The sequence below is a fragment of the Anopheles arabiensis genome, chromosome 3, assembly GCF_016920715.1.
Source record: "Anopheles arabiensis isolate DONGOLA chromosome 3, AaraD3, whole genome shotgun sequence".
In the NCBI taxonomy this organism is placed as follows: domain Eukaryota; kingdom Metazoa; phylum Arthropoda; class Insecta; order Diptera; family Culicidae; genus Anopheles; species Anopheles arabiensis.
The window spans coordinates 38,924,925-38,948,522 of record NC_053518.1 but is presented as its reverse complement, the minus strand read 5'-3'; the positions used below and the strand labels follow the sequence as shown (position 1 = coordinate 38,948,522).

General features: G+C 43.5%; 2 protein-coding genes across 2 annotated transcripts in view; one reads left to right on the top strand and one right to left on the bottom strand.

Annotated features, from left to right (window-relative positions):
* The window catches only part of LOC120904947 (neural-cadherin-like), a 134,591-nt gene extending 111,366 nt beyond the window's left edge, over window positions 1-23,225 (top strand). The window contains 7 exon segments of the mRNA XM_040315480.1: window positions 14,034-14,171; window positions 14,970-18,586; window positions 18,668-18,838; window positions 18,930-19,171; window positions 19,270-19,479; window positions 19,708-19,881; window positions 19,992-23,225. Coding sequence (XP_040171414.1) covers window positions 14,034-14,171; window positions 14,970-18,586; window positions 18,668-18,838; window positions 18,930-19,171; window positions 19,270-19,479; window positions 19,708-19,881; window positions 19,992-20,110 — 4,671 coding nt within the window. The 3' untranslated portion in view covers window positions 20,111-23,225.
* LOC120899783 (neural-cadherin-like) overlaps window positions 1-23,598 on the bottom strand; it is a gene marked incomplete at its 5' end in the record, with an annotated part of 638,244 nt that overhangs the window by 266,152 nt on the left and 348,494 nt on the right. The window lies entirely within an intron of this gene.

Genomic DNA, 23,598 nt, shown 5'->3' with positions numbered 1-23,598 from the left:
AACAGAACATTTTTCGGGACACAGGCGAAGTAAAGTTGGATGAACACCAATGAGCAAATGCATTGAGGTAATGCTGAAGACTCATACAATCAGAAGAAGAGGACACAGGTAAAAGATTTTGAGATCATCCGCATAAAGGAGATGACCATCAGGAGGTAAAACATTACAGACATCATTGATGAACAAAGAAAACAGAAGTGGACTTAGCACACAACCCTGAGGGACACCAGACGTACAAAAAACTCCTCAGATAAGTACGACCCGGTTTTAACCCTGCAAGATCGATTACTTAAGTATGAGGACAGCCAGCTAATAATGCCATCACCAAAACCAAGTTTAGATAGTTTAGCTAATAGTAAAGAGTGGGGCAAACTATCAAATGCAGCATGAAAGTCAGTGTATATTGCATCAAGTTGGGTACATGCCTCAAAAGATCTGAAAATATTGGTAACAAAAGACATGAGATTAGTAGAAGTAGACCTACCAGGCATAAACCCATGCTGTTTAGGGCTAATAACGGAACTACAACTATGAAGTATGGTTGGAAAGATACATAGCTCAAAAGTTTTGGCTGTGGCACATGTTTGAGTTATCCCACGATAATTAGAGACAATGCTACGACATCCCTTTTTGTGTACCGGAAAAAGCCAACAGGATTTCCAAAGAGCAGGAAAGACCCCGAGAGAAAGTGAAAGGTTGAAAATTTTAGCAAGGTATGGAGCAAGCACGTCCTTACAGTTTATTAAAACTGAGGCAGGAATGCCATCTGGACCAGGAGTAAAAGAACGTTTCAACCCAAATAACACCTGTACAACTGTTTCAGAGCTAACCGAAATATCGGAGAGATTAATTAAGTTCTCTGGCGTGTAGAGTAGCCCACCCTCAATAAGGTTAGGGTCACTAACCGGTGGCTCAAACATTTGGGAAAAATGTGCAGAGAATAGCTCACAGATCTCAACAGGCGTAGAGGCAGTTCGAGAATCAAGTACCATTTCATTAGGTAATGTATTGCACCCTCTTCGAATTCTAACAAATTGCCAGAAGGATGCTGGATCAGAATGGAAACGCGATTGCAGTCTACTCGAATAGGCCTCAAAACGAGCCCTGTTGTATAGTCGATGCGCAGAGGCAGCGTACTTAAATAAACGAAAGTTGAAAGCAGATCGGTTCAGACGATACCTCCTAAGATATTTCATTCTATCCTTTTTCAGGTTGCGAAGAGTACGATTGGACCAGGGAGGATTAGGAGGGGAACGAAAAATAGGTGTACATGAAAGGAGTGCAGAGGTTAACAAAGCATTAAACGATTGGACAGCCTCGTTGACCGATGTACATTGATAAAAAAAAAAGACCAGTCGGAACGAGATAGAATTGAATTAAGTTTACGATAGTCTGTGAGCCGAAAATTATAACAAACTCTCAATGAATTAGGAGCAGAAGGCAATTCATTCCTAACCCTACTAGCCCTAAATAAAGAAGACGGAAACGCAATTTCTAGAGCAGGATGATGGGCATCCTGGGGCAGGAGCAGTGACGAAGCAGGATACACAGAACAACAAGCAGCTGCAGCAGAGTTGGAGAGCACCAGGTCCAAATAATGATTTAAATGGTTATGCACCCCGTTCAGCTGATAGAGTTCATGCAGGTTTAACATATCCAAAAAGCAGGAACTGGATGTATTCGAAGAAATATGTGGCACATAATGTCTAATAGCTGAAGATGAATCTGGCCTTACTGCGGTAGAAAGCTACCACTCTAACGCAGGTTGATTGAAGTCACCCAGAAGGATAAGATGATCATTCGGTTTCATATGCATGTATGCATCGCTGATGAAAGCAGAAAGGGATTCCAAATAGTTGCGGTCGCTGCTCAAATACGGTGGCACATAAACAATCCCCACATAAAGACGAAACTTAGAAAAAGAAACACGTATACATAAAGCTTCAAGCGTGGGTTGATTAATGTTAAGTGCCACAGAAGGATATCGAACGGAACATGCAAGTAGCACACCACCCCCACGCGAACGTTCGTTGTTTAACCTGCTTCGATCACAGCGGTATATGTTGTAGGCATCACTATCAAGGACCATGTTGGATGGAATCGAATCATTTAACCAGGTTTCAGTAAGGGCAAGCATTTCCAACCCTGATTCATTCGCAGAAAGGCGCAATTCATTGTATTTGGTGCGAAGGCCTCGAACATTTTGGTAATATATCACAAATGGGTCTATTAATTGTGAGCTATCCGTTTGGCAAACGGGCTGATCTGTGGTGAGCGGTTCGTGTTGCTGAGATTGGATTGTGATTGAAGCCCCACCCCGGTGATAACTGAGGCGGTGTGGGAGGAAACTCCAGTTGAATAGCCTCTAGGATCTCGGTCATCTGGGATGGTGATAGAATCACGCGCTGTGGGGGTGGCGATCGATGTTCCAAAAAATGATCCGGATGAGCGGTAGTTTTTGGCACAGCTGAAGAGCAATTTTCACTATTTGTACGATGCGAAATAAGCTCAGAAGGGTCAAATCGAGCCCTTTCATGTACACGTTGCTTTGGTAGGCCACGAGCAACAAACTCCCGAACAGTAAGTGAAACTGGCCAAATAGTAGACTGCAGCGCAAGCTCCTTAAGAGATTTAGGAACACTCACTTTGAACGATATGAAGGACATCGAGTCCAGGTTCACACCCTTTTTCGTGAGACGGTAAACATTAATATCGTCCGTTGGTAGCACAGCTTTAAGCCACACACGCATATCATCAGCCGAGACATGCGATTTGATGTTCGTGAAGTATAACCATACTTTCTCGGCTATGCCCGTGTTGGTGGTGTTTTGGTTCAAAACAGGATCAGAAGATGCTTGTGTATTTGTTCGATAGTTTCCAGCACTAACATCACTAGTCGGCTTAGTACGATGATTGTAGTGGTTACAGTTGTCAGAATCATCCACAGTGTTGGTAACGTTCGCAGCTTGGATATCATCAGTGAGCTCCGTTGAGTTAGTAAATGTACGGCGAGCGGAAGCTGTTTTAGTCGTTCTGGATGTATTTGTGGCATTGAGCGACGATACATTAGTGGATGTGTGCGATCGCGATGCGTTGCTAACAGACGACTTAGCTAATATGGGTGTTAGCGCTCGCTTATCAACGAGAGCGAGGATCTCAGGAAGCAAATCGCTCTTGATAGCCGATCTAAGAGAAGAGAGAGATGAGTCAATTGTGGTGAGAATATCTGCTTTCACCAATTCGAGTAGGGCTGCTATCTCACTTGTGAGAAGTGAATTTGTGCCAATGCGAAACTCGTGACATGTTTTGCACAACCACAACAATTGATTATTACGCCCAAGCTCACGAGTAGCATCACGGGACAGCCCCGTGCAATAGGTGTGATGCTTGGAACCACAAACACCGGCACAGGACACCGAATTAGCACTATCGGTGGGTGCATTGCAGGTTGAGCACTGCATAACGATGACTCAGCACAATCTGATGAGTGGCAGGAGCAGAAACGAAGCCAAACACTTTCTCGGCAAAAATGTTGAATAAACAGAAGCAGCTTTATATTAATCGAAGGCACGCACTAGCCAGTACGAACAACTCAGCAGCACCACTGTTGCAAATGTTGAGATTTCAGAAATAACACGGCAAAACAGCGTATAAAATCAGGAGCACGAGGAAGGCACATCCACTCAGTTTGACAGTCAATCTCTCTCTAACTGTGATGGCGGTTGTTTTATGGGATTGGAGCATACATTTTTAAAATTCACTTAAAGTGTTCGAATCGGTCAAAGCAATCATAAACTATTTCATTTTCAGTTCAAAACTTTGACAAAAATTTGCTGACGGGAAACTATTTCCACTTATTGTGACTCGCATGAGTCCTGAGTCATTTGGTCTACCTAACTAGTATACAATTTTAAATTCTCTTAAACATTGCTCTCCCTGCCATCACAATTCACGATGTGGACTGGCTTCCTCTCGGATCGATCTTTGGCAAACAAGCAATAATGTATTTTAGCTTTACGCTTCCTACCAAGGCCCTTGGGACGAACCACGTGGACACGATTGACCAATGAATCTTACCGCACGGATGGAATGTTCTAAAGCTTGCCATCATGAATACCGAGCCTGTCTCTCGGAAAAGAACTAACAAGCGCCACTGAAAGCCTACACCTTTCGTGCTGTATCAGCGTTCAAACTTTTCGGTTGACTGCTGTTTGCTGGGTATTGGGATAGGGACATAGTTCTGCGTAAAGTTCACCTCCTTAAGACCACACCGTAATACTTTGGTAACGAAAGTTTTACCTACACCTGTTGGGGATGTCCAGCCAGCTAGACAATGCGTCTCTCCCCAACCCGATATGGTCCGTTTGTGTCACCCGAGAAAGACATCTTGCATCCAGCGCGCTGTGGACAATGGTCACAAAACTACGGCCTGTTCGGTTGATGTTTTATCTTTTATCACAAAGCGACAGACTCCGTCACGTTCGCATTTGCACGCCATCGGGGTGTTGATATGAATTTGTAACAAAGGCCACGGAACGGTTACGAAGCATTTGAAGGGCGTCGAATACAATTTTTAACATCGTTTTCCGTTCGTTGAAAACTGGAATGACAACTAAGCCACCATCTTCCGTTCCCTGCAAGTTCACTTCCCCGATGCAAGCTCAACCTCACCGTCACCTACCGAAAGGAAACATCCGGAAAAATACCCTTTCGAATCAACGTCCAGCCTGTTTTTCACGAGCCTTGCCTCTGTTGCGTTTTGGCGAGGATGCGCTGACTCGGATCGAATCAAACCGGTGACACAATTTCCGGCTCTTTCATTTACCGATATGGCTAATGAAGGCAGTCGCAGTAGAGAGCCGAAACTTTCACACCACCTGTTTTGGTTCGTTTCAATTGCCCAACAAACCAGGGACGGAAGTTCGATACAAAACCGAACTCCATGTCGCTTGGTCAGAGGAACGAGGTTTTACTGACCATGGGCCCCTTCACGATTCTAGTCAGATTTTTGTATGGACTTTGACAGTTGGAGGCTGAAATCATTTCATTTCATTTCATTTCATTTCATTTAATTTATCTATCCAATATCCGCCATCAAGGCTAAATAAAGCAGACTTAAAACTAAATAAACCCTAACAAATAAACAAAATAATTCCTGAAAAACTAAGCCTAACTAAACTAGTCTAGACCTAGCAAAAAAATTAAAGAAAAAAAAAACATAGGTAGAGCGTAGAGACTATCAAAACATAATGAAACTTAGAAGAATAATTAAAGAGAATTAGAAGAAAAAATACGGTTACGGAAAGAGTTGAGAGAGGAGTCGAAATCAAAGAGATAGTAAAAGTGGTTAAACAACCTGAAACAGGATAGAATAGGATCATTGAAAGTATAAAGAGTATGACGTGTTTCAATTGACAGAGGATCACGAGGACGAAGGGAACGAGAGGAACATACAACGAGATGGACGAGAGTAAATCAGGAGCATCAGTATCAGAAAGTAATAAGCCACCAATAAAACATGCCTGAGACACTTGGCGGCGGAAGCTTAAAGAGTGAAGATTGAATAACTGCAATCGCGTTTCATAGGGAGGTAGTGAGTCATGTCAACACTCCATACAAAACCACACAAAAAACTAGCCTGCAATTTTCAGTCTAGGTTATTCTTGCCTCATAGCTAGAATTAAATTCGAAACCTGCTTGAAAAATGGAAAAACAAGTTGGTCTTTACATCCATCCCAAGCCGCTTTAAAGAGAGCTGGTGATAGAATCCAGAATCAAAGTGTATGCAGTCCAGGTGGTCTCATAGCATGTTTTTTATAACCATATTTGAATATCACTTTTTGACAGGACTTTTGTTCAAACAAGCTTGCTAGAGGCTTGAAGAATACTCAAAACACTCTTAAAATCTTCATTCAGTCTTCTATATTGATACACGTTGGGATAACCCCACCTGTATATTATACTCATTTATATAGCTCTTCGAAAATTGCTATACAATGCAAACAGCTGACAGGCTGAAATGTCAGCCTACGAACTTAAAACGGAAAGGGCCCCCATATCAGTAAAATTGGAATCACCAACCACCACCACAAACCGGGCCCGAAACCTATTTCGCCTACCTGTGGTGTTGGTCGAAGCAAAACTGCAATTTGATAAGATTCGTTACGTTTTTATTTTGTCTCCTTCCTGGGGGTTTCTCTGGGGGTGAACCATCCTCCACGACCTATGAATGTCCCATGAGCAGGGAGAAACATTCCGGAAAAAGGGAACATTGTACTATCCTGCTATCGCATCTTAACTGCAATGTGAGCAGATAGTTAACTCATACCTGTCCGATGACGGTAATGGTTATTGTCACCCCAGTACAGGTGAACCGTGCCGGCGCTATTGGCTTTAAATGGAAAATGACCAGCTTCAATGACCGTTATCGAGGCGCTTCGGATGGTTTGCTAATGGAACACGGAAAGTAGAATTATCATTAGGACAATACATACAAAGCCACAACAACATCAAAATGCTTTGATGTAGTAACATCATGGCAGGAAGGGCTGCTAACGATTTGATTCCAATGATTTTGATCGTAAGAAATTATCAATCTTTGATGGCAAGGTGATAAACATCAGTACTGAGATTGTTTCGTTAAGTAAGGGTACAAAATCAATCAAAACCAAAAGCTTGCCTACAAAAGTATGATTTCGCTGAAATCAGGTACTGTTGCGCAGCAAAAATGTAATTTGATTCATGTTAATAACATTATCTATTGCTATTTCCATTATAGTCTGCTCCATTATTGTTTAATGTGCGTCATGCTGTGCTTACCCTTGAGCCACACTTCCGCAGCATTTCACGCTCCGTTTAGCTTGGACATACATGTACGGGAATGGCATTTGTGCATTGAATTATGTTCCGCTGTGGGACACTCTTGTCGCTGTCGTCTGAATATACAACCATCTGCACCGAACAACATGCTAAATCATCTGAAAAAAAAAAAAACATATACAAAATCACCGCCTGCATGCTCACCGCCGTTGTTTTCAAAATTTTGATTGACTCCACAACTGCGAACCATTTACATATTGTTCTTTTTGTAAACATTTTTCCCTCACCTTACATGCTGGATAGTTCGAAAAAGGCAGTGCAGTTTATACTTTTTTTCTGCTGCTTCAACCCCAACATTATGTGCAATTTATGTCTTTTAACTGCACCTGCCTCACCATGTGAAACATCACTTCACGACCAATGAAAAATATTCACCAGCCCTGAACTATATGTACTCCATGAACTCTATGAGAAATACAGCATACAAAGTTGCAACGTTTACAAGTGTATACAATTCCACATAAGGCTAGCCAGTGGGACAGCAGCTAAAAGAAATCAATCGGCAATGCATTCGGTTAGAGAATGTTTCAATAAAGAAACAAACGGCAAACGCCAAACAAACAATATGTTTTGTCGGAGTGAAATGTTTTGCTGTACGGAAAATGAACGATGTTTCCATCTACCAACAGGTACAACAATTGCTCACGTTCTGGTAACATAGTAACATATCTTGCCCAGTTGCACTGCAAACGCAAAATAAAAGCATGCCACGTGACAGTATGCCCGCTCGATCTAGCCTGTAGTGTGCAATGCTACAGGATTCTTCATTTGTTTGTATTTTCTTGAGCAGGCAGCATCTCTTTGTGAGTGGTGCGTAGAATTTTTCTGCCTGGCTCATTGTTTGGTCTTGTTGTGCTTTTGCTGTATTTTTTTGTTTGTTTATTTACAAGGCAGCAACCTGGTGCATGCACTGCAGCACTTTTTTGTGTAGAAAATGTTGTACAAAACTGAAGCCATGGTGCTTTTGCCGTACAATTGTCAAATACAGTCATTTTAAGTCAGACGCTCTTGTCGATACCGCACTACAAAACAATGCACAAAAAATGAAATAAGCACGAACGTTGTCCATAAACAAGGCCGATACTTAAGAAAATATCATATTTTATGCAGATCATTCAAACGCAAAAAAATTGTCTGACAAATACAATGTCGTACACAATTTTTAACTTACATAACATTTACAAATAGAAATCATAATTATGAAATGTCTCTAAAAGAAATTATATGAAAAAGCTGAATAATACGTATATCACAAAAGTTTTATATTTCTTTAAAAGCTACACAAGCACAATTACACAAATAAGGAAAATTTGCAAAATGTAATTATAATACATAAGATGGAGGTTGTTATATCGACTAACACTAACAAAATAATTACAAAGTTTTCAAGTTATGGCTCTTAAACTGAAGACTTTTCCTCCTCACAACAACTCAAATACCATCTTCCTAACTACCCGACCCGAACATACTCCATTCTCGAGCACTATAGAGCTCAATTTAGTTGATAATTTTGCTTTGATCAAACTTGTAACCTTGCTATCTGCGCGTTCCACGAGCTTTTCGATTCCCCCGATCATTAATCAACGGAATGGAGCATCCTCTCCATGCAATCAAACACCCGAAACATTGCCAAAATTTCTCTTACCTGCCATTCCCACCTTTATAATCCTTTTCCCATGATTTCATCCACCTATGGCATGCAACAACCTAATAGAAAATGTTTGCAACAGTCAAGTGACGAAGACTGTTAAGCTTCACTTATGTGAACTCACTGCTATCCATCCCAACTGGAAAGTCGAGATTGTGCCCAAGAACCGAATGGTGTCGTAAAGGTGGTCGTACTCTATCTTACGAAACATAACATGCAATCGACGTTTGGGCATCATACATTGCGTAAAACATACATGCACTCCCTTACACGACTTTTGGGTTGTTAAAGATAGATTCGTAACATTCTCGTACAATATTTAGCCAGTGTACTGGTTCGGTACTGTCATCGAGCTAAAGCTATCCGGTTCGCTTTGTCCTAGGTCATGTGCTGCACGTAACACACTGCTATTGGTTTCATTTTTTTACCCAAAAACCGTTGTGTCTTGTATTTGAGAGAAAGGCGAAGTGTTTTTGTCATACCATATTGCTTAGGGCAGGTTAGAATTACCGCACATGGGACGTGCACGGATGCCGTGAAACATTAAAAAAACAATTCCACTCTTTTACGACAAATTTACTCACGTCCCACACAGACACACAAACACACTTTCACCGTGGTTCTGCTAACTCCGAGAAAGAAATATATGGTTTCACCTTCAACGGAATTATAGACTTCCCAAACGTGTCATTTTATAGACTCAAGACACGATCAAACCGCCTATGGAACAGTGGCAATAACCATTTTTGAAACGCCAAAACGGAAAAAAGTAAAAAAACAAATCCAAGAAAACAAATTGTTCCAAAAAATGAGAAAGAACACGACTACCGCCACCGACATTGCTGGGGAAATCATGTCCGTACAGTTACGTAAAATGTTGCACCAAAGGCTAAGCCACACATGTCCACACATGGCCCCCTCATTTGCGGATCGCAACACATGAACTGCAAACATGTCGAATCGATAGTAAAGCTGGCAGCTTTGAAGTAGAGGAAGCATACAACGGTCCTGAAGAACCGGGGTAGCGGCTAAACTATAAAAAAGTGTAACTTTTATTTGCCCTAATACGATCTGTATCCAGTGGTTCTCCATTTGGTTTGATTGTCCCATGCTCACAAGAAACGACTTAGAAAAAGGTGTTACAAAACTACAGAAAGGCGTAACGCGACTACTCTGCTGATGACTCTGTACCAGCAGCGAAAGGTAGCTTCATCTTGCCTCGGTTGACATTTGACCGCAGTTGGCTGGAAGATGAATGAATGAAGGACTTTCGCAAACAAAGGTAGTTCCCAAGGTACACCTGCAGAGGTTAGATTACCACACAATCGGGGGAAGTATTCTATTCAATTTTTTTAACACGATGCTGGAGACTTTCTTAGGTTGCATATACGTACCCATGTTACATGCTGCCTAATACTGTAACTTTCACTTTCACATTAAACAACCAGCATTGCTAGCGCTTACAGAAATAGTGAAAAACCGTTAACAAACTTTCCATACATCCTTGGTAACCATTACTCTAAAGGGTGCCTCACGAGATATCGAAACAAAATGATGTTACACTAAATAACGATATATCTCGTCTTTCTTTATCTCCTAGCCCGCTCGTAAGCATCTCTCCCCACGACGTGCACTGTGATCAAAGTAAAAATTGTCCTCTTAACAGAAACAGAGCACTTTTCTTGCCCAAAAGCTCACCAAACGCGTACGTGGCCTAGTACCTAATAGAGGGAAATGTGTCCTGTTAGCAGAAACACAGCACTTGTCTTCCTCAAAAGTACAACGACGGTGCGTACGTGGCATAGTGTCCCACTGCGGATAGAGCCCGGTACTCATCGATAGATAGTTTCAACTATCCCCATCCGTCCAAAGACCATTAAACACTGAGAAGATAATTTGTATTTTTCATTAGCTTCATAAAGACTCAGAAAAGATACTCCCTGCAGAAAGGACGTGTATGTGCGATGATAGGTTTTTCCTGGGGTTAAGTGAAATAAATGACCTCCGTACGATGGAAGACACTTATCAATTTTATTGGTTTCGAACGTTCAATTATGGCTCTGACCGTTACATTGCTGCTCTTGATCGATGGTACTTGGTCGTAAAACGAGGCAAGCTTTATTACACCAGCCTCACACATCCACCGGGCCAAACGCAAACGCTTCCGATGGACACAGGATGTGCCGGTTTATCAGGGCTCGTATGAAGCTGTATGCCATTGCACAAGCTCAGTGCGGCGACGCATTCACCCGTTGAAAGAGCCTTGAAAATCATGTATTTAATTTATGAGATAGTTTGCTGAACGGTTACAAAGCTACTGGTGACCTTGTGGCGACGGTGAAAGAAACAGTGGTACTGATGAGGAGGCTGATGGAAATAAACATGCTTTTGGTAGTTCGCATCGCTCAAAGCCAATGGGGGTAGCTTTTTCAGATTATAGCAAACCACATTTACTTTGTTTATGTTCAGAAATTAGTCTCCACTTTCGTGTTTTCGAATCTTCGTCAGTGTTGGCTTGGTGCAGAGTTGGTACTGAAACGAAAGTTTGATTATTGATTTGACTTTTTAATAAAATTACACCTTTTGTTTCGAAATTATTGTCGTAATTATTATTTCCACTTCAACGGAGGCAACATGAGATAGTGGCCTCCTGAACCGATACTGAACGTCAAACAAAAAGAAACTATTTTATTTTTGCATACTTACCAATTCTTCGAATTCGATTCGAAAAATTCTTTGTCCCTTCCCTGCACAGAAGTAAAGGAAGTTTCAGTCAGGCAAAAGCATAATATTTGTTACCGAGTATCGTGCCGTGTCTCTGGTGGCCACACGTGATTCCTCTACAACGTGACATTAATTGTGTGCAGCCTTTTCGCTCAGGGAAAACGATCACGATCATAATGACGACAACATGCGCTCAATCAAAGCCACTATGGAACCGCATCCGCCAACCCGCTGTCTAGTTTATCCTGTTGTCCACAACAACGTCCCCGTTGCTCCAGTTTTTGATGTCCTTAAAAGTCAGTAATCGAATGGCACGTACTGCCATCGGTTGCTTCATTAAACGTCAACGGGACACCTTCGCTCGCATTTCCTCCGTTAAGTTGCAAAGCCAGTTGTTGACAAGCGATTTCGCAAAACCAGAACGCTATTTTATGTTGCAGGCGCTTTTCACATCTGGTCAGCCAGCTACATCCGGTCGCCGCGTCGGGTAACTCCTGTGAAATGCTTTTCATTTAATAATGGGCTATCACCGAAAATTAACGCTTCGCCAACTAGCTTCTGGGCCAACTGGGATTGTAAGTTTACTCCATCTGTCTTTCCTTAGGGGAAACGCCAAGCCAGTTCGCTTTTAATACTGGCTAAAATGAGCGTGAAATCCTAAAAGTAAACTTTTTAATGAATATAAATACATACTAGTAACACATTCCGGTTGGCGTCGGTATTTTGCACTTACTCGCACGCCTTGTCCGTTTAAGGTGTCCTCCACACTCGTGTCCTTGACAATGTGTGCACCAGAAAAAGGATCGAGTGAACATGAACGTGATGAAGCTGTTTGCATGAATTAGGCCCATTTCGGCTCGTCCACTTTAAGCTGCACCGACGGCGACAACGCAACAACACAGGGCAAAACGCTGAGAACTGTACAAACTTTTGGAATGGAAAATCTGGCCCACAGGCCAAGAAAAATACAAGTAAATTGGCAAAGGAAAATTTCGCCACGTGGAAACCGAAACAAGGAGAAGACAAAAAGTTATGCAGCTATCGAGGAGAATGAAATTTCATTAAAATTTACATAACCACCGGTGAACTGGTTGTGTCGTGCTGGCTGCTTTTCGGTTACTTTTTCTTGTTTCCTTTGTTCTTGCCATGAGGACACAGGCGTACAGCTCTTTGCTAATGGAGACAAAAACTCTATTCTATTTACTCGACGCCAATTTTCTCCGCTATTGTATGCCACTTTAATGCTCGGCCTTCTCGTTGCTGCAACACAAACATACAGCAAAAACGGGATATAGCGGCACCACATTGAACCTTCTCTGTCTTATGAGAATGGGACGAACAGGAATCAAACAAGAAACAGGATGAACATATAAAATAACGATTAGCACGCTTCTTGTCGTGTTCGGAGGGGGAAAATTATGTTGCCCTCGTTGCTATTGAACCGATTGTACAGTGCTTACGGTGCGCTAAAGCAGCGGGGAACTTTTTGAGAGTGGTCCAATGGAAAAGTTCTTTGCAGTGCCGATGCGCTAACGCGATGATGAAATTCACAACGCGCTGCTCAGACGATGCAATGGAACTTAGCTTTTAAGTGCTCGGTAGGCCTCTTCTTACCGCGATGCATCCAACCGATTAGTTACTATCTTCTGTGCATTCTCTTGTGTCCCCGTCAGTGGAATGGTGTAATTGCATCAGTAAACATGAGGTTTGTTTTACTCCACCTTTGCAAGAACAGTGTCTCGGTGCATCGCAGGTAACGGGGTAAACCCTTAATCTAGGCCGGTTCAACGCTCCTGACGAGCCAGATCAAATTTGTTAGCGGATGGTACGTTTCGTACGTGCCGTTATATCAAGAATTTCTTGTGTCGAACACGTGGAGAATAATTACGATCGTTGCAAAAGGTAGAAGATCAATCCTACCTTTACGATGATATTATTCACCATTCACTTTTTGTTTGAATATATTATGAGAGATGAGTTAACGCTTAGAATCGATTTTAATACCCTGCGTATGAGCCAAGCCTATGAGAATTGCCTAGTCTGTACCAATTGTACAGGCCGTTCGGAAACGATTAATCAACACAGCATTACCTTCCTTTATCTATGTCTCTCTTCGTCTTGTTTGTATTAAAGGCAATAAAACAAACAGAAATCAATAACAAACTCCAGCGACCAAGTCGGACTTGTTGTAATCGCAACAACTGAATCAACCATTTTGAAACAACATTCATGGACTTATGAAGTCATAGCTGCCTCGAGCTACTATACACCTTCCAGGTTCGAGCTGGACTCGAACGTCACGTTGGACTGGTGTGTTAGTGGAAAATATATTGAACGATTTCACCTCCAACCAAACGAATTACTCCTTAATATACAACAACATCGAGCAGTGCAATTTGCAGTAATAAATGAAAATTAATTTTCCAACTGACAGACGTCATGTTTTTGTCTGATCTCAACGATATGGACGAGCAAATCAATCGGTAAAATTTGGTCATGCCAATCATTCGATCACGAAGCATTCATATTTCTCGTTCACGTTTACTACGGTACTGACTGAGCTTGGCAGGGCACACAGCAAACCTATCGAGAAAGGCTATCGTACGCCTGTCGGCTTTACATTTTCTGAATTTCATTGAGTCAATCTTCCTTTGTTGAGCAATTTCGTAAGTTCGTAGAAATTCAGGTGTTGGTCAAGTTTTGGTGTTCTTTTCGGTTTTATTGTCCATCCACTGGCCACTTATTACCTCTCTTTTGATGTATTTTTCCTCGCCTGGAACAGGTTACCGCCTCGGATGCTGACGTGGAGCGGCCGAACAACATCATCTACTTCCTGACCGGGCCCGGTATTGACATCGAAAATTCCTCCGACAGCAACTTTGACATCAACAAGGCCACGGGGGAAATATTTGTACTTAAGGTAGGTCAAAATTGTAGACTCAGAAGCCTATGTTGGAAGCACCACCACGTTGTATTGGCTAACATAACAAAATCAGTGCAGTTAACTTTGAAAGAAATAAAAAAAAAGTGAGAATAGAAAAAAGTGGCAACATTGAAATAAACGGGGAGAAGTCTTTTGGGTTCGCAACGTTCATAAGATTCGACCGAAGCGGGGCAAACGTTCACGGGACAACCCGTTTGCCATCTGAAACCTGAACAGAGGTAAGATGACTGTTTTGTATTGGAATTTTTCGAGCGTCGAACATTTTTGCAACAGTTTTCTACCACCGGTAATTTCCGGTATAGAAACATAAACGTCTGCTAGACTTAATGTGCCTCTGCAGTGCAATGAAGCCTTGGAGCCACGGAGAAACTTTTCGATGGTGAAACTGGATTCCGGTCTCCTCTACAGTTTTGAATAACTTCCCGCTTGTGCCATGTGCCGGGTCTGGAAATGTTTCATGTGGGACCAAAGGTACAATCCTTCGGACTCGATATACCGGGCACAAGTAAACAAACCTCAAATAAATACTGTATTTTGTTAAATTAAGCAATTTTGTAAACTTTCTCTTGCCGCAACGAACAAAACCGACGCAATGGACCAGCAATGTCCCGAGTTTTGTTTAGTCTTTATTAAGTCAAAAAAAATTTCATTTCGAAATTATTTAATAAAATAATACATTCTAGTGTTTGACATCCGTGATGATGAAAACAAATAAGTTGTTTTTCCTCTCTTGCCTATTGTTCTCCTTCCCCACCATTTCCACCAAATGTTCAGCCCCTTAACCGAGATCCACCACACGGACGAGCGTCTTGGAAGTTTACCGTCTTTGCGCAGGACGAAGGGGGCGAGGGTTTGGTGGGCTTTACGGAGGTGCAGATCAACCTGAACGACGTCAACGACAATGCGCCCCAGTTCCCGAACGGGATTGCGTATGGAAACGTGACGGAAAATGGCCCCATCGGCATGTACGTGATGACAATAAAGGCCAAAGACTATGACGATATCGACGAAGGCACTAACGCGAAGATCATTTACTCGATCGAGAAGAACGCGATCCAAGAGGATACTGGTTTGCCGATCTTCGACATCAACCCGGACACGGGACTCATCACGACAGCGGTATGCTGTCTCGATCGGGAGAAGACGCCCGACTACTCGCTGCAGATAGTGGCCACCGATGGCGGAGGTTTGAAAGGTACGGGGACAGCTTCCATCAAGGTGAAGGATCTGAATGATATGCCGCCTCGGTTCACCAAGGACGAGTGGTTCGTCGAGGTGGAGGAAACCGATGGAAGCGTGCTGCCCGAGGCACCGATACTGACCGTGACGGTGAATGACGATGATGAGATAAACAATTTCCAGTATAAAATCATTGAAAGCAGCGGTTACGGGACGGATAAGTTTGCGATGGTAAAGAACGCGGACGGTACGGGAAGTTTGAAGGTGGTCCAGCCGCTAGACTACGAGGATCCGATGCAGATAAATGGCTTCCGCTTTCGGATACAGGTGATCGATAACGATGAGATTGACGAGAGCGACAAATACCACGTTGACCATTCGTGGGTGATTGTTAAGTTGAAGGATATTAACGATAATACGCCTCGCTTCAAGAAACCGCACATCGAGGCGGTTGTGTACGAAAATGCGGACGTGGGGAAAAACTTGGGTACCTTCAAGGCGGAAGACATTGACAAGGGCGGTAAGAGCAAAATTACCTACAGCATTAACCGTGCTACAGACCGGAAGCGCCAGTTTGCCATCGACCAGGAAGGTACAGTGACGATCCACCGTGAACTGGATCGGGAAGCGATGGCGAAACACTCACTTGAAATTCTGGCCACCGATGACGGTGTACCGCCGCGCACGGCCTCCGCCATCTTGACTGTGCTGGTGAAGGACATCAACGATAATGCGCCGGTATTCGCGGAAGATTATCGGCCCATTCTGCTCGAAAACTCACCGCCTTCGAAGATTATCGAAATCTCCGCCGTCGATAAAGATGACCGACTAGAGGGCAATGGGGCACCGTTCCAGTTCCGCATGGACCCGGACGCAGACGATGTGATTCGGACGTCATTCAAGGTGGAGCAGAGTAACAAGGGTGACGGTATGGCGATCATTTCATCGCTCGGCTCATTCGATCGCGAATACCGCAAGCAGTACACCATTCCGATCGTTATCAAGGACTCGGGCACGCCACCGCTAACCGGCACCAGCACGCTGACGATCACGATCGGTGATCTGAACGATAACATCATGCAGCCCGGCTCCAAGGAGGTGATCGTGTACAACTACCAAGGCCAGGCGCCAGACACACCAATCGGGCGTGTGTTCGTTAACGATCTCGACGATTGGGACACCTCAGACAAGCTGTTCTATTGGGATGAGGCCGAGAATCCACGCTTCAAGCTGCACGACACATCCGGCATGGTGACGATGCGGCGCGGTGCTCGCGAGGGACGCTACAGGCTGCGCTTCAAGATCTACGACCGCAAGCACGCGCAGGAATCGTACGCCAACATGTCGGTGGTGGTGAAGCACATCTCCTACGAGGCGATCGTCAACTCCGGCTCGATCCGGCTGACCGGCATTACGGATGAGGACTTTATACGCATCTGGAACTATCGCACCCAGAACATCTTCCGCAGCAAGCTGGAGCGGTTCCGGGACAAGCTGGCGGAGCTGTTGAACGTGGACGTGAAGAATGTGGACGTGTTCAGTGTGCAGATGAAGGATCGGTCGGTGCCGCTAATCGATGTGCGGTTCGCCGTGCATGGCGCGTACTTCTACAAGGCGGTGCAGCTGAACGGCGTGATACTGCTGCACAAGGAGGACATCGAGCAGGAAGTGGGCATCAACATCACTATGGTAAACGTGGACGAGTGTCTGGAGAATGCGGACTGTGCCGGGTCGTGCACCAGCATCATCGAGGTCCAGACGAACCCCTGCCTAGTGAATGCGAACAAAACCGCCCTGGTTGGGGTTCAGATCAACTCCACGGCGGAGTGTGTATGCAGCTCGCGAGAGTACAAGCAGCAGCAGACCTGCAAATCCCATCCCTGTCTGAACGGTGGTCGCTGCACCGATTCCAAGTCGGGTATCAAGTGCTCGTGTCCACCAGGCTACACGGGGCCCCGCTGTCAGCAGGTCGTACGTAGCTTCCGTGGCAGTGGCTGGGCCTGGTACCCACCGCTCGACATGTGCGAAAAGTCGCATATTAGCGTCGAGATCATCACAACGAAGCCGGATGGTTTAATTTTCTACAACGGACCTATCACACCACCGAAGGAAGACGACACGTCCAAGCAGCTGTCCGACTTTATTGCACTCGAGCTGGAGCAGGGTTATCCTCGATTCCTCATTGACTACGGCTCGGGTACGCTAGAGTTACGCATCGCGACCAAACATCCGCTCAACGATGGCGAATGGCACCGGATTGATCTGTTCTGGGACACTGAGCAGGTGAAGATGGTGGTCGATTTCTGCAAGACGGCAGAAATCACCGAAGCCGAAGACGGCAACCTGGTCGAGTTTGTCGACCACACCTGCCAGGCGCTGGGCAAGGTGCCGCAGTTCAACGAATATCTGAATCTCAACACGCCGCTCCAGATAGGCGGAGTGTTTAGGGACAAGTTTGACTACACGTACAGTCGCTGGCAGTACATGCCGGTGGGGGTCGGTTTCGAAGGGTGCATTCGCGAGTTTAAGCACAACGGAATTCTGTACGACCTGTCCCACCCGGGACTGTCTAAGGGTAGTGCGCCCGGTTGTTTGTACACGCGGGAGGTGTGTGATCTGAATCCACAGGTCGCCCGGTGTCTCGAGCACGGCAAGTGTGTCGGTAGCTATGTCGAGGCCAAGTGTGAATGCAATCCCGGTTGGACGGGCACGTACTGCAGCTTGCCGACCACTCCAATCACGTTCAAGACGCACAGTTACGTTAAGTACGCGCTCAGCTTCGAGCCGGATAAGTTCACGACACAGATTCAGCTGCGGTTCCGCACGCGCGAAACGTATGGCGAGCTGTTCCGCATCAGCGATCAGCATATGCGCGAGTACGGCATTATTGAGCTGAAGGACGCCAAGGTGTACTTCCGGTACAGCTTAAACACGGGCCAAGTGGAGGAGCAGGAGGTAGCGTTGACTGCGGTCGAGGTGGACGACGGACAGTGGCACGTGGTGAAGGTGCAAAGGTATGGCTCAGCGGCCATCCTGGAGTTGGACGGGGGTGAGGGTGCCAACTTCAACCAGAGCTTCTCGTTCGAAGGACATCAGTGGCTTTCGGTGGACAAACAGGAGGGTGTGTATGCGGGTGGCAAGCCAGAGTTCACTGGCTACAAGACGTACGATGTCAAATCGGACTATCAGAAGAGTTGCATCGACGATATAAGGTAAGTCTAGCGGGTATGGTGGCAAAGCGTTTCTGTGTGTTGTTTTATGATGTTCTCTTCCTGTTCATGCCCTGCCAATAGATTGGACGGTAAAAGCTTGCCACTTCCGCCAGCCACCAACGGTACCCAGTGGGGTCAGGCCACGATGGCGAAGAACATCGACCGCTACTGTTCGTCCAACAATCCTTGCCAGAACGCGTACTGTCCAGATCCGTTCGAGTGTGTCGACCTGTGGAACAAGTAAGAGTGCGCGTAAGTACCTCGATGTCCACTGTGAGAGAGCATTGTCTTTTTTGGTCAGCAGCTAACAGCTTGTGTTTGGATTCAACCTTTTTTGTTACAGTTGTGGTGTTGGTATGACTATCTCACCGGAAGGCAAAACCTGCATCGATCGGAACGCGTGTCTGGACTATCCTTGTCTGAATGGAGGCACATGCATCAACCAGGAGCCGCGCCTGAAGTACAAGTGCATCTGTCCAGACTCGTACTGGGGCGCGAGTTGTGAGTTTCTGAAGGAACGACAAGCGATTAAAATCAGCACCAGTGCCTTGGCCGCCGTTATAGCCTGCCTATTACTGATCATTAGTAAGTGGAATCGTGTCTCGATGTGCTTTAAACATTATTTTGCAGATCTTGTCTAAAGACAAGTTTTGTTTTTGTTTCGTCCTTTCCACACGCAACAGTTTTGCTGTTTGTTTATTTTTCCTGCTCCCGGCGTCGTTCGGCTAACTTCAACAAGAAGCCGGCCACCAAGGACGACATCCGCGAAAACATCATCAACTACTGCGACGAAGGTGGTGGCGAGAACGACATGACAGCGGTTGACATGAAGACACTCAAGATCCCGATTGGTCCGCTGCCAGAGCTCGTTCAACATAAGGCACCGCCAGTACGTAAGTAGCGTGTTTTGTTTGCATGTGCCATTTTGGTAGTTATGCGCCAAGCTCCAGCCCTCTCCAGCATCGCCCGATCTTTATTTGCTGATTCAGTGTTACGTGATGTTTGTGTGCGTCAGTTCTTTGTTTGTAATCTAATGGGAAGCTCATTTATATCCGTGGGCCAACAACGCTTTGCTAACAATGTTTTATTATGTTCTATCCATTTAACGAACAAACCAACAGGTCCAGATATTGCCGTCGTTTCCGACCAGGTCGTCGGCAAGGTGGACGTGTTCCTGGAAGACCGGAAGCGACGCGTCGACATCGACTCAGCCTCCGGGCCATTCGACGATCTGCGTAACTACGCCTACGAAGGTTGTGGGAGTACCTCTGGCTCGCTAAGTTCCTTACAGTCAGGTAAATCAAAAAAATCTCCCAAACCTATAATAATCTACCAAACCTGCCCCGAACAGCACACGACGATAAACACCTAAACTGTCCACCCTGTTCCCACCGTTCCACCACAGGTACGGACGATGAAGCCCATGAGTTTAGCTTTTTAACCACATGTGGTCCCCGTTTCGATAAATTATTCAATATTTACGAACCAAGCAAACTGCAGATCAAAGATGAAGATGTTAGTTAAGGGTAACTGAAGCTGTTGCAGGTGTTGTAGGTCTTTTGTTGCCGAGATCAACGTTTGTGCACATTCGTTTAGTTTATCATGACATACCGTCAGACGAAGCTGAACGATGCGCACGGACTTGTAGATAAATCATTGGTTTAAAAACCTTCAACCATCCCAAGAACATAAAAAAAACAAATTCGTCGTATAAGACATACAATTTAGGGGTTTTATCGCCGGTGTGTGAGCTAACCGGAAGATATTCTTTGTAAAAAGGTCACTAAAATCCATAAACTCATAGAAATCCCCGATTACGATGTGGCCACAGTCGTTCGAGCCAAAACGGGACTAAAACACTGTTTTTCAGCAGTGCATCAGTTCGCAAGAAGTGAAGAAGTTGCGAAAATGGAAGTATATTGGAGCAGATGCAATTTAAATCGATTCTATTTACTTCCAATAAATGGTACCGTGAAGCTACAAACAGCCAAACGGTGCAACACACAGAGTTGGATAGCTCAGAAAACGAGAGCATCATATGCTCGCTATGATTGCGTAAGGAAAAGCGCATCACTGTAACAATTTCGGTTATGATAGGCCAGTATACTGTAAATAATGGATGTAAAATCAAATCTACAACCTACACGTTGCGTACAGACATGTAACAGTTTAGTGGGATGGGAGACACTGTAAAAACACTGGACAGAATGGAAAAAACGAGCAAAAAGCAATGTCCCAGGGCAGAAAATGACACAAGAACGGGGTTATTAGCTAATGTGGTCAAAATATTAAACAAATTTTCATTTTTATGAAAATAACTAATGTACATGAGTACACTAATAATGTACACGTGTTCCTTCGAAAGCCTCACGGAGCGAGTGAAACGATATTGCCATGTTGGTAAAAGCATCGCCAACGTTATAGATGGACGATGATCCTGTGAAAGGAAACCCATGCAGTAACTGGTAGAAGTAGCCCATCCATAAAATCGTTAACGTTGTTTCCGGTGAGTGAGAGAGGAATACTCTGCTCAATAGAATTCTCTATTGGTCTCAAGAAACCTTGACAAGGTAAAATTTCGTACTCTTCATTATTTTTCATCCGTATGATGAACTTGTCACTAATAGGAAAACTCCAAATAGGAAAAATCACAAAACAAAATCCCAAGAAAATCAAAACAGAAACAAATAATCAAACGAACCAACAAGCGCACAACAACCTAACCTGCAAGTGGACGGCAATTGGACAAAATTTACGAACAAAACTTGAAAAACTCAATCAAAAATTGTGACGAAAGAAACAAAAGCCGGAGACCGGTACAAAGCAGATAACAAAGATTACAAAGCAAACACGTGCTCACCAGCCTCCCAAACTACCAGACAACCTACTTGTTTGACCGGAATAAAAACTTTTATGCACGAATGAAAGCAAAGACTACAAGTCCACCCGCACAAGCTTATAACAAGAAAGCGTAGTTCGGTCAAACTTCGATAGGACATGGGTCGATTTTGTTTCTTTATATTTTTCAAACTTGCTTTAAGAATGAATAAAGCCACATAATGCTTAATTCTAAAATGCCACATATTGGTCGATTTGAAGTCGATGGTTTGGTTTTCGAATGAAACGTCCTTTAAAATATTCTCCTCTGTTTATTGAGAAACCTTACAACTAGGAAATTCATTGTGTTTTGCACAACAGCTTAATTACACCCATCTTTTCTCGGAAGGATCAATGGAAATAGCTCCATTTTACTGTAAGATAAATGAAGCCACTCACTTGTGCAGGGTAATGAGTAATTTGTGTTTTCAATCAATTACGATGAGTATTTCTAACACTTTAAACGATGATCCAGTAAATCAACTGCACGATAAGGATGATACTGATGAACAAGGGGCGGAAGGAGGAGCAGGGAATTTTAAAAGTTGATCAAAAGAACAAATTTGAGAATTGTTCGAACGTGCTGCACGACACAACTTCAATCGTTGCAATGAGTGAACGTTAGTGAAGTGCAATTTGTAGCATTTTCCTTTCACTCAGCAATCCTAAGAGTCTCCAAGGCGAAAATGTATCCAGACTTTGCAGTGAAGTTTCGTTGAACAAATAGCACACTGAAAAGATGGTTGATAATGTTTGGTACGCCAATAAAATGACTTCCTATCGATATCGATTTCTTTCATCTATGTTCTGTTTGAGCATGCATTTACATATTTTATAAGATTATTGGACACACAAGGTACCGCCGCAGTACGCTTCAAGGATCAGTCGTGTTTACTTTATTGATTTACAATACATTTGAGGTGGTATGTTGGTTAGAACGAGTAGTAGGTTTATACAGCTTCTTGCATATTGTTTTTGGGGTGTGGCAACTTTGACTATCGAAAGATTAACGAATTGTTGATTTTCAAGTTGTTATGCATCATTCATCCAGCAATGGTTTCAATTTTTTTGAACGGCGAACGAGGTTGTAGTAAGAGAAATAATGAAACGTAAACGACTCGTAGCGTTGATAAAAAAGGGAACCATCCCAAACAATTTGACGATGCTTGATCGAAGCGCAAATACAGTTAATTCGTCTAATTGTGTATGTGTGTGTGTATGTAAACGAGATGACAGGAATTCTAACGTAACATACCAAAAATAAACGGTAATTTTATTCCCCCTCCCCCCTCTCCCACCAAAAACGAACACAAAAATAAATCAAAAAGCCAACTACACTAACATACTCCAATGGTAATTAGACAAACGATAAGAGGTGCATTTTCGATCGATCATCGCTTGAATAATGGATAAAAAAATGAACAAACGAGTAAATTCTAAAGCACGGTAGTACATAAGAACAATTTGGTGGCGTGTGGATAAAACAGAGTCCAAAAGAAAGCTAAATTTTACAACAGGCCATAAACGAACTATAGAAGAACCATAAAATGATATACAGAGAAAATAAAAGTTACAGAAGACAACCAAAACTTACCAACTGAACAAGTCATTTAAAACACTGCGTGATTTTTTATTGGAAGGAAAAAGACGCACTCTAAACTAAGAATTGGTTTGTGAGCCATGTTTTGATTAGAAGTTTTTTATACATATTGTGGTACAAGTGGTACAGGGACAGACAAAAAGATTAAAAAACAAAAACTCAGAAAGACAAAAAAACAAAAACATGGGAGTAGAACGTAATTTCTATAAAATAATAGTTTAATAAAAAATCGATACAAACAAATCTGCCCACATGTGCATTTTTTTAAATATTTCTAAGAATGAAAGAAAAAATTGTTACGACGAATAACAGGTAGCAGGTAATATGGTATTAATGTGAAATTCAAAAATGATTTAAAATTTACCTGTATACATGAACAAAAAATAAACGAGTCAAATTATTGAGTACGTTGAAAACAGGTAAAATTCCAAATGGATATAAGAGTTCATCAAACGATGCTTACAGTACTTTTCCAAACCATTAAGATGCTCCTTCATTAGTAACTGAATTATTTTTTGTAGTTTTAATAAATGTT